Source organism: Diceros bicornis, chromosome 22 (assembly GCF_020826845.1).
Source record: "Diceros bicornis minor isolate mBicDic1 chromosome 22, mDicBic1.mat.cur, whole genome shotgun sequence".
Lineage (NCBI taxonomy): Eukaryota > Metazoa > Chordata > Mammalia > Perissodactyla > Rhinocerotidae > Diceros > Diceros bicornis.
In genome coordinates this window covers 38384183-38397369 of record NC_080761.1, presented here as the reverse complement: position 1 = coordinate 38397369, position 13187 = coordinate 38384183, and the positions used below count along the sequence as shown (strand labels likewise).

Genomic DNA, 13187 nt, shown 5'->3' with positions numbered 1-13187 from the left:
TAATCAACACAAATAGGTGTTTAAAAATAATTCCTACAAATACATGATGGCTTTAAAAAGATGAATGATATGAGGTTGTCTTCATGGACAATATTAAAGGTGAGATTCATTTTTCTTTTCCTTTTTCACTGGAGTGCAGAATATGTGTTGAGAAAAAGCTACATTCTACCCTTCTTTATGATACTGTAATATAGAATATGACTGACAGAAGCAATTCAGAATTTATTTGCAAAGACTGTTCTCTCTCCACTGTAATCTTCACAAGATCCTTCAGCTCTCTCAGAATTAGGTTTGCATCTTCTCTCTTCTCTTTTCTTATTGAGTTAAGCTTATTTCCCATGATAAAAAAAACTCCTCTAGTTGTAAAGAGGTTTATAAAAGCCATGGATATTTCTTTTTCCAGTTCATTTTTCCCCTGGTTCTGTGGTATCTAGCACTACATTTAGAAAATTGGATTGGGAGTTGGGTTTTTTTTTTTTTTTTTAATCTAAGAAACTATTGATCCAAGTTAAGATGATTAAGCCACACAATGGTATACAGCTTATCAGACTGAAAAATATATATATATGTAAACTTCTTTGGCCCAGGCACATAAAGAAATCAGCTTTTCATGAAACACAACTGTTAAAAAGCTTCATTGAAATTTAAAACATTTATTAGGCTAAATGTCTATTACATTAGTTGCTTTAGACTGATATTATTGACATTAAATAATATGATCTATTGAATTAAAATTTTAACAGTTTTCCTCTTTATTATTATCTTATATCAATCCTTTTTAAAAAATACCACTGACAATTACTTAAGTACCTAGAATTACTAGTAGTTAGTGTCTCCAAAAATGAATGTAAAATTAGCATAAAATGCTCTCTAGAAATTTAACTTCTCCTTCTTTATGTCATCATCTGGTCAAAGAGCCAATACATTTATTTAAATATAAAGCAAAATTTTTAAAGGTGTCTAAATATGAAGAAGTGTAAGTAAGTCAGAGGACTACACTTGCCCACTTATAAAATTCTCATAAATAGCACAAAAATAGACACTACCTGGACTACCCCCAAAGCTTCAAAATCTCCAAAAGCAGAGACTTGGTATTATCTAAAGTATTTACAGAGTAGCTAAGAAAAACCACAACGTAAAACTAGTCCAAAACAATTTTATATTTACAACATCAATCAAGAAAAAAAGAAATTGGGGCAAGTAAGTATTTACAAAGAAAAAATCGACACTGAGTTATTCAAAAACAAATCTTAAAATTTAGGCATTAGACGTTTCCTCAATTAAGTCAAAATGGGCTTACCAAGAATTTAATTAACAAAAAAGAAGTCACTGTTACCTAGTACTTCTTCACACCTATAAGGCAATTAAAATGTTTTTAGTGATGATCATAGGGTTTTATAGCATCCTAAAGTGACTTCTAAATGATTTTCTAAAATTCTAAGTATATTCAGAACTTTAACTCTATTCTAATCCTCTTCTAATAGGCCATTCCCAAACCATGTAATATTAAAAATGATGATGTAAAATATGATGATACATTCCTGAATTTATTGGCCTGAAAAAATGTTCAGCACAAGTGACAATCTAAAAATATTACTTAGAATATAATCTCATTTTTTATTTGTTATCTAACCTTATATAAAATTAGACCATGTGTGGTAAAAGTGTGAGTGATTTTATCTTTGCCAAGTTCATATTTGGCATTATTACTGAGAGGGGCTGGGCATAGTGGTTAAGTTCGCGCACTACACTTCGGAGGCCTGGGGTTCGCAGGTTCAGATCACAAGCATGGACATACACACTGCTTATCAAGCCATGCTGTGGCAGGCATCCCACATATAAAGTAGACGAGGACTGGCACAGATGTTAGCCCATGGCCAATCTTCCTCAGCGAAAAAAGGAGGATTGGCAACGGATGTTAGCTCAGGGCTAATCATCGTCACCAAAAAAAAAACAGAGTTCCCATATACCCCACACAAGTTTCCCCTATTATTAACATCTTACATTCATATAGTACAAATAACCCATTAAAAATGGACAACGGGGGCCAGCCTCGTGGCTTAGCAGTTAAGTGTGCGCGCTCCGCTGCTGCCGGCCTGGGTTCGGATCCCGGGCACCCACTGATGCACCGCTTCTCCAGCCATGCTGAGGCCGCGTCCCACATACAGCAACCAGAAGGATGTGCAGCTATGTCATACAACTATCTACTGGGGCTCTGGGGGAATAAATAAATAAATAAAATTATAAAAAAAAAATTCTAAAAATGGACAATGGATCTGAAGAGATATTTCTCCAACAATATATAAATTGCCAATAAGCGCATGAAATGACATTCAACATCATTAGTCATTAGAGAAACGCAAAGCAAAACCACAATGAGATACCATTATACACCTACTGGAGTGGCTATAATCAAAAAAGACTGACAATAACAAGTGTTGGTGAGGATCTGGAGAAATTGGAAGCCTCATACATCACTAGTGGGAATGTAAAATGGTGCCACCACTGTGCAAAACAGTCTGACAGTTCCTCAAAAAGTTAAACATAGAGTTGCCATGTGACCCAGCAATTCCACTCCTAGGTATATACCTAAGAGAAGTGAAAACATGTCTACACAAAAGCCTGTACACAGATGTTCATAGAAGCATTATTCATAATAGCCAAAAAGTGGAAACAATACAAATGTCTATCAACTGATGAATGGATACACAAAATGTGGTATATAACACAATGGAATATTATTCAGTAATAAAAAGGAATAAAGTACTGATACATGATACAAAGAGATGAATCCTGAAAACATGCTAAGTGAAAAGTCAATCACAAAAGACCACATACTGCATGATTCCACTAATATGAAATGTCTACAATAGGCAGATCTATAGAAGCAGAAAGTAGATTAATGGTTGCTTAGGACTGACAGGGATGGGGGAATAGGAGAGTCATGACTAGTGGGTATGAGGTTTCTTATTGAGGTGATGAAAAAACAGTCTAAAATTGATTGTGGTGATGGTTGCACAACTCTGTGAATATACTAAAAACCACTGACTTGCACACTATAAAGGGTGAATTTGTAGCATAAAAATTAGATCTCAATATTTTTTTTTTAATATTACCAGTATGAGAAATTTAACTTTCCAAGCATCCACCTCCACCCCAACTAGCCAAACAACTATCCCTCCCTCATCACTACACAAACGAGAGGTTTATTATCTGGAGAATGTGAATCTAAACCAGAAGCTGGACTTAGGGATACACAGGGAGGAGGTGGGGAGAGGGGTGCACAAGACTGAAACCAGGAAAAAGTCTGCATTCTGAACAGTATGATACCCAGATTCTTCCTCCATTTCCTTCTTCCATTTTATAACCACCAAAGAGGAAACTAGCAGATCACTCTTGCAGAAACTAAAGAAAAAACAGAGAAAAGACCTATAGATTGTAACATTTCAAAATTTCCCAATGAAATATTTGGCACATCTCCTTATCCTCCTACAGCGAGGCTTCCCTAAGACCAATACTCATATATTCAACTGCCCACTCAACATCTCCACTTGGATGTCTAAAGGGCATGTCAAATTTAACATATCTAAAACCTAACTCCTGATCTCTCCCAAATCTACTCCACTTGCATTCTTTGCCAGTGAGTAAACCGCAATGCCATTCACCTGTATGTTTAAGCCAAAATCTTTGGCATTATCCTTTATTCCCTTTTTCTCTCTCACAAGCCAGGTCCAATTAATCTGCAAATCCTGTTGGTTCTATCTCCCAAAATACATACAGTATGACCATTTCCTCTACCACTACCTTGTCTAAAACACTTAAACGCTCATCTAGATTCTTTAAGTCTTCTAAATGGTCTGTTACAATCTATTCTCTGAAGAGTATAGAGAATGATGCCTTTAAAACAAATCAGAGGGGATATGTCACTCCTCTGCTCAAAACCTTCCAATGGCTTTCCATCTCACTCAGAAAAAAAGTCCAAGCTCTTACAATGAACTACAAAAGAACTTCAAGACTCTATAAAATCTGCCTACCATTCTATATATCCTACTAGTCTCCCTTGCTCATTCCATTTCAATCACAATGGCCTACTTGCTATCCCTCAAACATTCCAAGTACACTCACATCTCATGGCCTTTGCACTTTCTATTCCTTCTACCTAGAATGTTCTTCCTCCAGATATTCACATGGCTCTATCCCTTTCTCCCTTCAGGTCTTGCTCAAATGCCATCTTATCAAGTCAGCCTTCCATGACCACCAACATAACGGGGGAACCATCCTGTCCCATCACTCATTACCTCCCCAAGTCTGGGGGTATTTATCCCTCTCCATAGGGCTTATCATGTTTTGTTTCATTTAATGTGTGATTCTCTCTGACTAGAGTGTCAAATTCAAGAGGGAAGAGGCTTTGTTTTGTTCACTGCTATGCCTCAAGCACCCAGAAGTGTGCCTAACACTTTCAATAAATATTTACTGAATAAATAAATAAATGAGTGCAGTAGTCGTAATATAGGAGCGAGATGCTATAAAAATGGTACAGAGAACAAGAGCTCTCAAAAATTTAAAATAAAAAAGGAAAATATTCAATTAGAAGATAAAAGTAAAGTAAATCTCCCCAGAAGCAACAATAACAAAAAGACAACAAGAAACACAACAGAAAGTTAAAACATGTAAAACATCAATTCAGTTGGTCTAACAATTGAATAATAAAAGCCTGAGAAAGAGAGAGCAGAAAAAACCCTAAGGAGAAAATTATGAACAAATAACAGCTAATTTTCAACAAAGGAGCCAAGAAAATACAATGGAGAAAGGAAAGTCTCTTCAACAAATGGTGTAGGGAAAACTGGACAGCCACATGCAAAAAAATGAAAGTAGACCATTACCTTACACCATACACAAAAATTAACTCAAAATGGATTCAAGACTTGAATGTAAGACCTGAAACCATGAAACTTCTAAAAGAAAACATAGGAAGTACGCTCTTCAAATGGGTCTTAGCAACACATTTTCAAGCACCATGTCTGACCAGGCAAGAGAAACAATAGAAAAAATAAACAAATGGGACTATACCAAACTAAAAACCTTCTGCACAGCAAAGGAAACCATCAACAAAACAAAAAGACAACCTAACAATTGGGAGAAGATATTTGCAAACCATATATCTGATAAGGGGTTAATCTCCAAAATACATAAAGAACTGATGCATCTCAACAACAAAAAAACTAACAACCCAATTAAAAAAAGGGCAAAAGACCTGAACAGACATTTCTCCAAAGAAGATATACAGATGGCCAACAGGCACATGAAAAGATGTTCAAAATCATTAACTATCAGGGAAATGCCAATCAAAACTACAATGAGATATCACCTCAAGCCCGTCAGAATGGCTACAATTAACAAGACAGGAAACAACATGTGTTGGAGACGATGTGGAGAGAAGGGAACTCTCATACACTGCTGGTGGGAGTGCAAACCGGAGCAGCTACTACGGAAAACAGTATGGAGATTCCTCAAAAAATTAAGGATGGAACTACCGTATGATCCAGCTAACCCACTGATGGGTCTTTATCCAAAGAACATGAAAACACCAACGCGTAAAGATACATGCACCCCTGTGTTCTTGCAGCATTATTCACAATAGCCAAGACTTGGAAGCAACCTAAGTGCCCATCAACAGACAAATGAATAAAGAAGATGTGGTATATATACACAATGGAATACTACTCAGCCATAAGAAATGATGAAATCCAGCCATTTGTGACAACATGGATGGACATTGAGGGTATTATGCTAAGCGAAATAAGTCAGAGGGGGAAGGTCAAATACCACATGACCTCACCCATAAGTAGAAGGTAAAAACAACAACAAAGAAACACATAGAGACAGAGATTGGACTGGTGGTTTCCAGAGGAGAAGCGGGGGGAGGAGGGCGAAAAGGATGATTAGGTGCATGTGTGTGGTGATGCACTGTAATTAGCATTTTGGTGGTGAACATGATGTAACCTATGCAGAAATAGAAGTATAAAGATGTACACCTGAAATTTATACAATGTTACAAACCAATGTGACCACAATAAAATATAAAAATAAATAAATTAATTGAAAAAAATAAATAACACAAGCGAATTCCTCAAAATGAAGGACATGAGTCTCCTAATGAAAATGGCCACCGAATGCCCTGTACCTTGAATAAAAAAGATCTACACTAAGAAATATTGTTTTGGGGTTTTTTTGATGTTCTGAAATTTCAGTCAGTGGGAACTCGACAGCACAAATAACTTGGTGTCTTCACAAAGACAACACAAGGAAAAGAGAAAGCTATAGATGGGGAACCTGTAGATTAAAAGAGATTTAAGAAACATATCAATCAATCATAATATATAGACTTAACTGGGATTCTGATTCAAACAAACTATAATCATACACGTTTGTGCTATTTATGAGGCAATCTGAAATCCGAATAATGCCTGGATATTTGATTATATTAAGTAATTACTATTAAACAATTTACGTTTGATATTGATGATGTGGATCTAAATAAAAGATCCCTTATATTTTGGAAATCATAATGAAATATTTACAGTTAAAATGATATGATGCCTGAGATTTGTTTCAATATAATATGGGAAGGGGGGAAGTGAGTGGGAGATAAATGATACAAGATTGCCCATAAATGGGTAATTGTTGAAGCTGGTGATGGGTACATTAGGTTCATTATACTATTCTGTCTACTTTTCTTATGTTTCAAGTTTTCCACTAAAAAAAACTTAAAAAAAAATAGAGGAGCAAGAAAACTTTCAGAGGAAGAAAGTGAGAAAAAGGTCACCAACAAAGGAGCACAAACCAGAATAACATCAGGTCTCTCAACAGAAACAGAAGAGACTGGGAATCAGCGAGGCAAGGCCTTCAAATTCTGAGAGAAAATGACTTTCAACCTAAAATTTTATCTTAACCAAATTATGTCTACCCTAATACTTTATTGATAAAAACATGTTCAAACACACAAGATAACATAAAATTTAGCTCTTATACACCCTTACTTTAGAAACTACTAGACCATGTACTCCATTGAAACAAGGGAGGCATGGGACCTAGGAAACAGAGGATCCAACAGAGGATAATGAAGTCCCCGGATGACAGCTGTGCCATAGGCCTAGAGAGACACGAGGAGATGGAGCAGGAGAAAGAGAGGTCCAGAAGGATGTGATAATTTTCTGAGGACAGACCCTGTAAATTTGCCAAATGGACTCTCTTCAAGGTTTTATAAATTTACACTCCCATCAGCAAGGTATGGGAATTGTTAACACCACCCTCACCAACCCTGGGTGCTATCATTGTCTTTGATCTTAGTATTACAAGCATTACAGTCTTTCTTACATTGTGATGAGGTTAATCATTTTTCACGTGTTTGTTGTCTGTCTGAAATTCTTCTTTCGTATCTTCTTTGATGTCCTCCGTAGATTTTTTTCATAAAGGTTTTCCCCTTTTTCTTACCAAATAGTAGGGGATTTAGATACAGAAATAGACAGACATCGAAATAAAGATACATTTACCCTTTCCTGTAAATATTTGTCTCATTTGGTAGTCTCTTCTTCTTCTTCTTCTTTTTTTTTTTTTGGTGAGCAAGATTAGCCCTGAGCTAACATCTGTTGCCAATTCTCCTCTTTTTGCTGAGGAAGATGGGCCGTGGGCTAACATCTGTGCCCGTCTTCCTCTACTTTATATGTGGGACGCCTGCCACAGCATGGCTTGATAAGCGGTGCATAGGTCCGTGCCCAGGATCCGAACCTGCAAACCCTGAGCCACTGAAGTGGAGTGCACAAACTTAACCACTATGCCACAGGGCCAACCCCTTGGATGTCTTTTTACTTTATTTGAAGTAGGGGTTTACTTATGTATGACTTTAATTTTTCATAGTCAAACCTATAAATCCAATCCTTTATGATTTTGTTCCTCTGCTTTCATGATTAGTAGTAAGTCATATTGCACTCAAACTGCAAAAAAATATTAATCTAAATTTTCTTTTTCTTAGTTTATCATCATTTTTAATATTCCACTCTCTTTAATCCATTTGAATTTATTTTAGAATATAAGATAGGAATTTAATTTTATTTTGTCCCAAATAGCCAATTGTTTTAACACAATTCACTGAATAATCGTTCCTATCTTCACTGATACAAAACGATACCTTAATATACTAAATTTTTATATATAGTCTACAAGTCTACCACTGGCCTTGCAGTCCCGTCCCATTGAAAGTCGTGTCGTAGAATTACTGTACTTTTTGGCCACTCAACAATCTTTTCATTTTCTTTTTGGTACCAGCACCCTGATTTTCTTTATAAGAATTTCTTTTTTAGGTTTTAATTTTAGTAGAATTGAGAGGGATTTATTTGTGGCAAATTACCTCTTTCAATCAAATGTTCTCTTTCTGGGATTTGAATCCTGAATAAAGTTACAAAAGGAATGAAAATTACTGATACCAATTCACTCCACTTCATCCACCATTTCTGCTCCCAAGACCTCTGGAAATGCTCTGGGATTCACATACTTTCTGAGCCTGATTCCTCACCATTCCCTCATATTCTGTGAATATAATTCCCATATTCTTTCACTGAATTCTCTCTTTAAGTTAACCAAAGTTGTTTTCTGTTGCATACAATCAAAAAACCACAAATGACACATTACTGAAGCTTTAGAGTGTGTATTAACTTCTGGTATAACAAGGCCCCACTCGTTACTCTTATCAAAATGTTTTAGAGACTCTCATCTGGCTCTTTAGTCTTCCACATGAATTTCAGATGCTGTCTTCCCAAAATAATTCTATTAAATTTTTTATTGGACCTGCTTAAACCCATAATATAACCTAGGAAAAATTCATTATCTTTACAGTGTTAAGTGTGCCCAAAATGTCTCACCATTTTCTTAAAAGACTCTCAGTTACATTTCATAATTTTTAATGTATTTGTTGTTAATTTTATTCCTACTTTTGTAACTGTGGTGAAGAAAACTTTTTAAGTATTTTATTCTCTGATTATGGCTGGTATTTAAGAACGTAAACATAATTGTTATATATTATTTTCTTCCTGGTCTCCTTATTGAATGTTCTTGCTTCTGTCAATAATTTTAAAGTTGATTTTCTTTAGTATTCAGAGTTAGAAGCATATCATCTGAAAATAATAAGAATCACACATCCTTCCTTCCAAAAATTATAATTCTTATTGCTGTTTTTGCCTTTATATATTTGTTTGGCTAAAATTACCAGAACAATGTTAAATGACAGCAGTGAGTTTAACGAGACTGCCACTAGCATTTTATCATTAAATTCTCTTTATAAATGTTTATTTACCTAAAAACACTTATAAATTATGTTTAGAACAAAACTTTGTCTATTAAAATACTTAATTTCCCACAAAGCAAAAGGAAATTTTAAAAAGAATTAACAAATAAATTAGAATCCTCTTAAGATTAAAGTGATTATCATATCATTCAATCATAAAAATCATATTTTTCACTTGTAAATTGATGCTCCTTTCCCATCTACAGTCTTACCTGAAAAGCATTCCACAAAACCATGCAGCTAGTATACATGATTCAAACTACAAAATTAGAACTTAATATTTTGTATATAAAATCCTTTCCTATGTTGCTTCCTCAAACTTTCCAAATATTCCATGAGAATTAATTGTGAAAAATGGACAGATTTTTAAAATTAGGGGCAAAATAGAAGATACAAAACTTTTCAAAGAAGCCAAATATTGATTATAAATAAATGCCCCAAAAGTTAGTTTTATATTTTATTGCGGAGTAAAACTTTCTCTCACCTCAAATTACAAACCAGTTAACATATAGATGTTATGTACCTCAAATTCTTTTCTAAGACGTTCCTCTCGTTGAGTGCTAAATTCAAGTTCACTTGTTTGTCGCCGTAAAAGGTCAGAGCAGTCCATGTGTTCGGCTTCTAATTTTTCTACTTTCTTGTGCATATTTTGTACAGCATTATCTTGCTCCTGGAAAATAATTCATTTTTGCATCAATGAAGTTGATATGCCAACAATGACTAAAATGTATTCTATAGAAGAAAGTGAATAACTAATCTGTGCTTCAACCAGAACAGGTTAATTTATAAAGGAAAGAGAGGCCTAGGTATTTTCTAGCAATGTTTCAGAATATATATGCATTTAAAAAGTACTACTGGAGTTTTACAATTTAAAAAATCTGATTAACACACATTACAACTGAAAAATGTGTATAGCTTATGATAATGTTATGCTAGTTCAATTGACCCTTGAGGGTATGTACATAATGCTATGGTTCAACTGCCATATATAATGTTTTCCCCTCTCATTAAAAATGTTTAAGTATTTAGTAATACAAATGTATATTGCTCCTTTGTGTGATAAGGAATGATTAGCTTGAATGCCTAATAATGACCCTTAAGAGATTTTTATGTGAGCTCATGGTACTTTAACTATGCTCTTAAAGTTGCATCCACTAGATGGCTGTGTTTCATTTCCTCTTCAGTTTTCAAGTTTTCAAATCTCTGCTGCACTATTGAAAGAAAAATAACATCAGGTGGTCTTCTACTTAAGTCTCTCAAATCTCCTTTTCCAACTAAACTAAGAAATCAGAGTTGAATTTTACAGAACTTCAAACATAAAATTAACAGGCATATCAAAGATATCTCCATGGTAACTAATCTATATTCATCATTCTCACTTAAGGTCTTTCGCAAAGCCCTTTTTCCCACCTCTCCCTCACCAGCATCATCTTATTCTGGGAGATAAACACATATATATTTATACATGCTTCCAATATAAATAGCCACTCAAAAGGTATCATCAGAATCTGAGTGAGAATGTTGCAAGCACCAAATATAATTCTCTATAAAAAGAATCTAGTTTGAAAAGTACACAGCAGTACAGTCCACAGTCAAAGGATGAAGAACAAAAATTAATTTAATTCTTCTCTCCACATCCCCTCATTCATAAGATTACTATTTTGTAGGTGACTACACATGAACTCTTAAGAATTATTTTCTTCAGGTAATAGCAATTTCTTAATATACAAGAAGCTCAGCTACTTACACATTTTCAATGTCTAAACAATCATAGATAAGGACAAAGCTGGGTACCAGAGCAAAGTGTGCTAACACTCCTGCAACCAGCAGATAGCACTCACAGTTTTGATAATGACACTCTGGATTTGGAAACAAATGGTGTTATGAACACCCAATGTAATCTAATTTCATCATAAGATACCTTCATATATGAAAACACTTTTAAGACCATTAAGCACTATATAAGACACTATTATTATTCTACGTGATAGGTCTCTCTCCTTCAAGCAGTCAATAGTACCTCTTTTAATTCAAATTCACTGTTAAATTACATGCCTTCTTGACTTACAAGTACATAATCTCCAACTTTCAATCATCCACTTAGTATACTTTAAAATGAATAAACAGCAATTTACAAGGTTAATCACAAAGTAAACCCAATAACTTGAAATAAAAACAAAGTCCATAACCAAAAGATGCTTATACCCTAGTTGATGGCAATTATTTCAAATATTATTTATTAAATAAAGTAAAAGAAATTAAAGTATTCAGGAAGTCTCAGATTTATTTATAAGAAAATATGACTTGTGATTCCCATTCTATTGATAAATAGTATAGAAAGACAAGATACAATCATTCCAAATACCATTACCCCAAACAAAGAGTATGCCCATCATTTCATGTGAGTTTGCATTTAATCCTATAAAAAAGAACAACTGGAAAATCAATGGCTGATCATTAGGGCTTATTACGTTTATTTTGGTGAGATTTTAACTTTATGATACTTGACCTATATTAAATATAACTTACCAAATAGTTTTTAAATAAAAGTCTTTTAAGATGTAGATGCAACTCTGACCTAACAATCACAGTTTAAATGCAGAGGTCAAGTAGTCACTAATATTATGTGATAATTACTACACATTCTTGGATATGGATATAAACACACATACACATACACACACACACATAGTTTTTATAGAAAAAACTGCTTTCCTCAAATAGTGTACATTTTTAGGAATTCTATTCACATATCCAAGAGACTTATATTGCACAATTAAGTTAACTGATTACATAATTAAAAATTACATTGATTTTCTAATGTTAAATCCACTTGGCATTTATTGTAAAAAGGCTTTTTACATCTTTTCATATTTTGCTGCATTCAGTTGGCTAATATTTTGCATAATATTTTTGTATCTATATTTATGAAAGAGATTGGCTATAATTATCTTTTCTTGTATCTTTGTCAGTTTAGTATCAAGATTTGTCAGTTTGGTATGTTATCAAGATTTTTCTGTTCTCTGGCAGAGTTTATGTAAGAGTAAGTTATTTGCTTCTTAAATGTTTCTTTTTATTCATTGGTGAAGCAATATGGGCCTGAAATTTTGACACTGACTCAATCAGGTTTTCTACTTTCTACCTCTTCTTAAGTTAGTTGAAAGAGGAAGGAGGATTAACTATATATATCTGTTTCAAATATCCAGCCAGATAATCCTACAATGAAGATCATGGTTGAAAGAGCTAACCCAAACACACTCAGAGCTTCTAAAAAGCTTTTTAGTTCCCCACTCTCAAACATAAGAAAACACGATATTTGAAAATATTCCCCAACATAAAAGATGAAATCTAAATCAAATGGGGAAAGGAAAAAACAACCTGAGAGAAACATATATAAAGAGAAGAAAACTTCAAAATATCTTCAGAGAACATAAGCAGTTCCAGTATGGCAGAGTTAAGGGCCACCAAAAATTTTTTCCTCCATAAAAGCAACAAGAACACTGGCAAAAAATGTCAAAATCAAATTTTTCATAACTGGAAATTAACCAAAGTCTTAGAATAATTTAAGAAGCATTTATTCAAGAAAATCAGCTGAATCTTGGTAAGAATGGCAAGCTTTGTGGCATTTTAACTTGCTCAATCCCATGCCTCCCTACCCCAGCTCCTGATAGCCTTGAAAATCAACAGCCTCAATACTATAGCCAAGACATGGAAACAACTTAAGTGTCCATCAATGGATGAATGGATAAAGAAAATGTGTGTGTGTGTGTATGTGTGTGTGGATAGATAGACAGACAGACAGGCACAGTGGAATATTATTCAGTAGTACAAAAGAAGGAAGTCCTGC

At 34.3% G+C, this 13187-nt stretch overlaps 1 protein-coding gene across 3 annotated transcripts in view; it reads right to left on the bottom strand.

The window, feature by feature from the left end:
• Positions 1–13187, bottom strand: part of CCDC171 (coiled-coil domain containing 171) — a 300588-nt gene that overhangs the window by 240192 nt on the left and 47209 nt on the right. For all 3 annotated transcript variants that reach the window (XM_058565834.1, XM_058565832.1, XM_058565833.1), the window contains one exon: positions 9864–10010. In XM_058565834.1, the coding sequence (XP_058421817.1) occupies positions 9864–10010 (147 nt within the window). The remainder of the gene's footprint in view (positions 1–9863; positions 10011–13187) is intronic.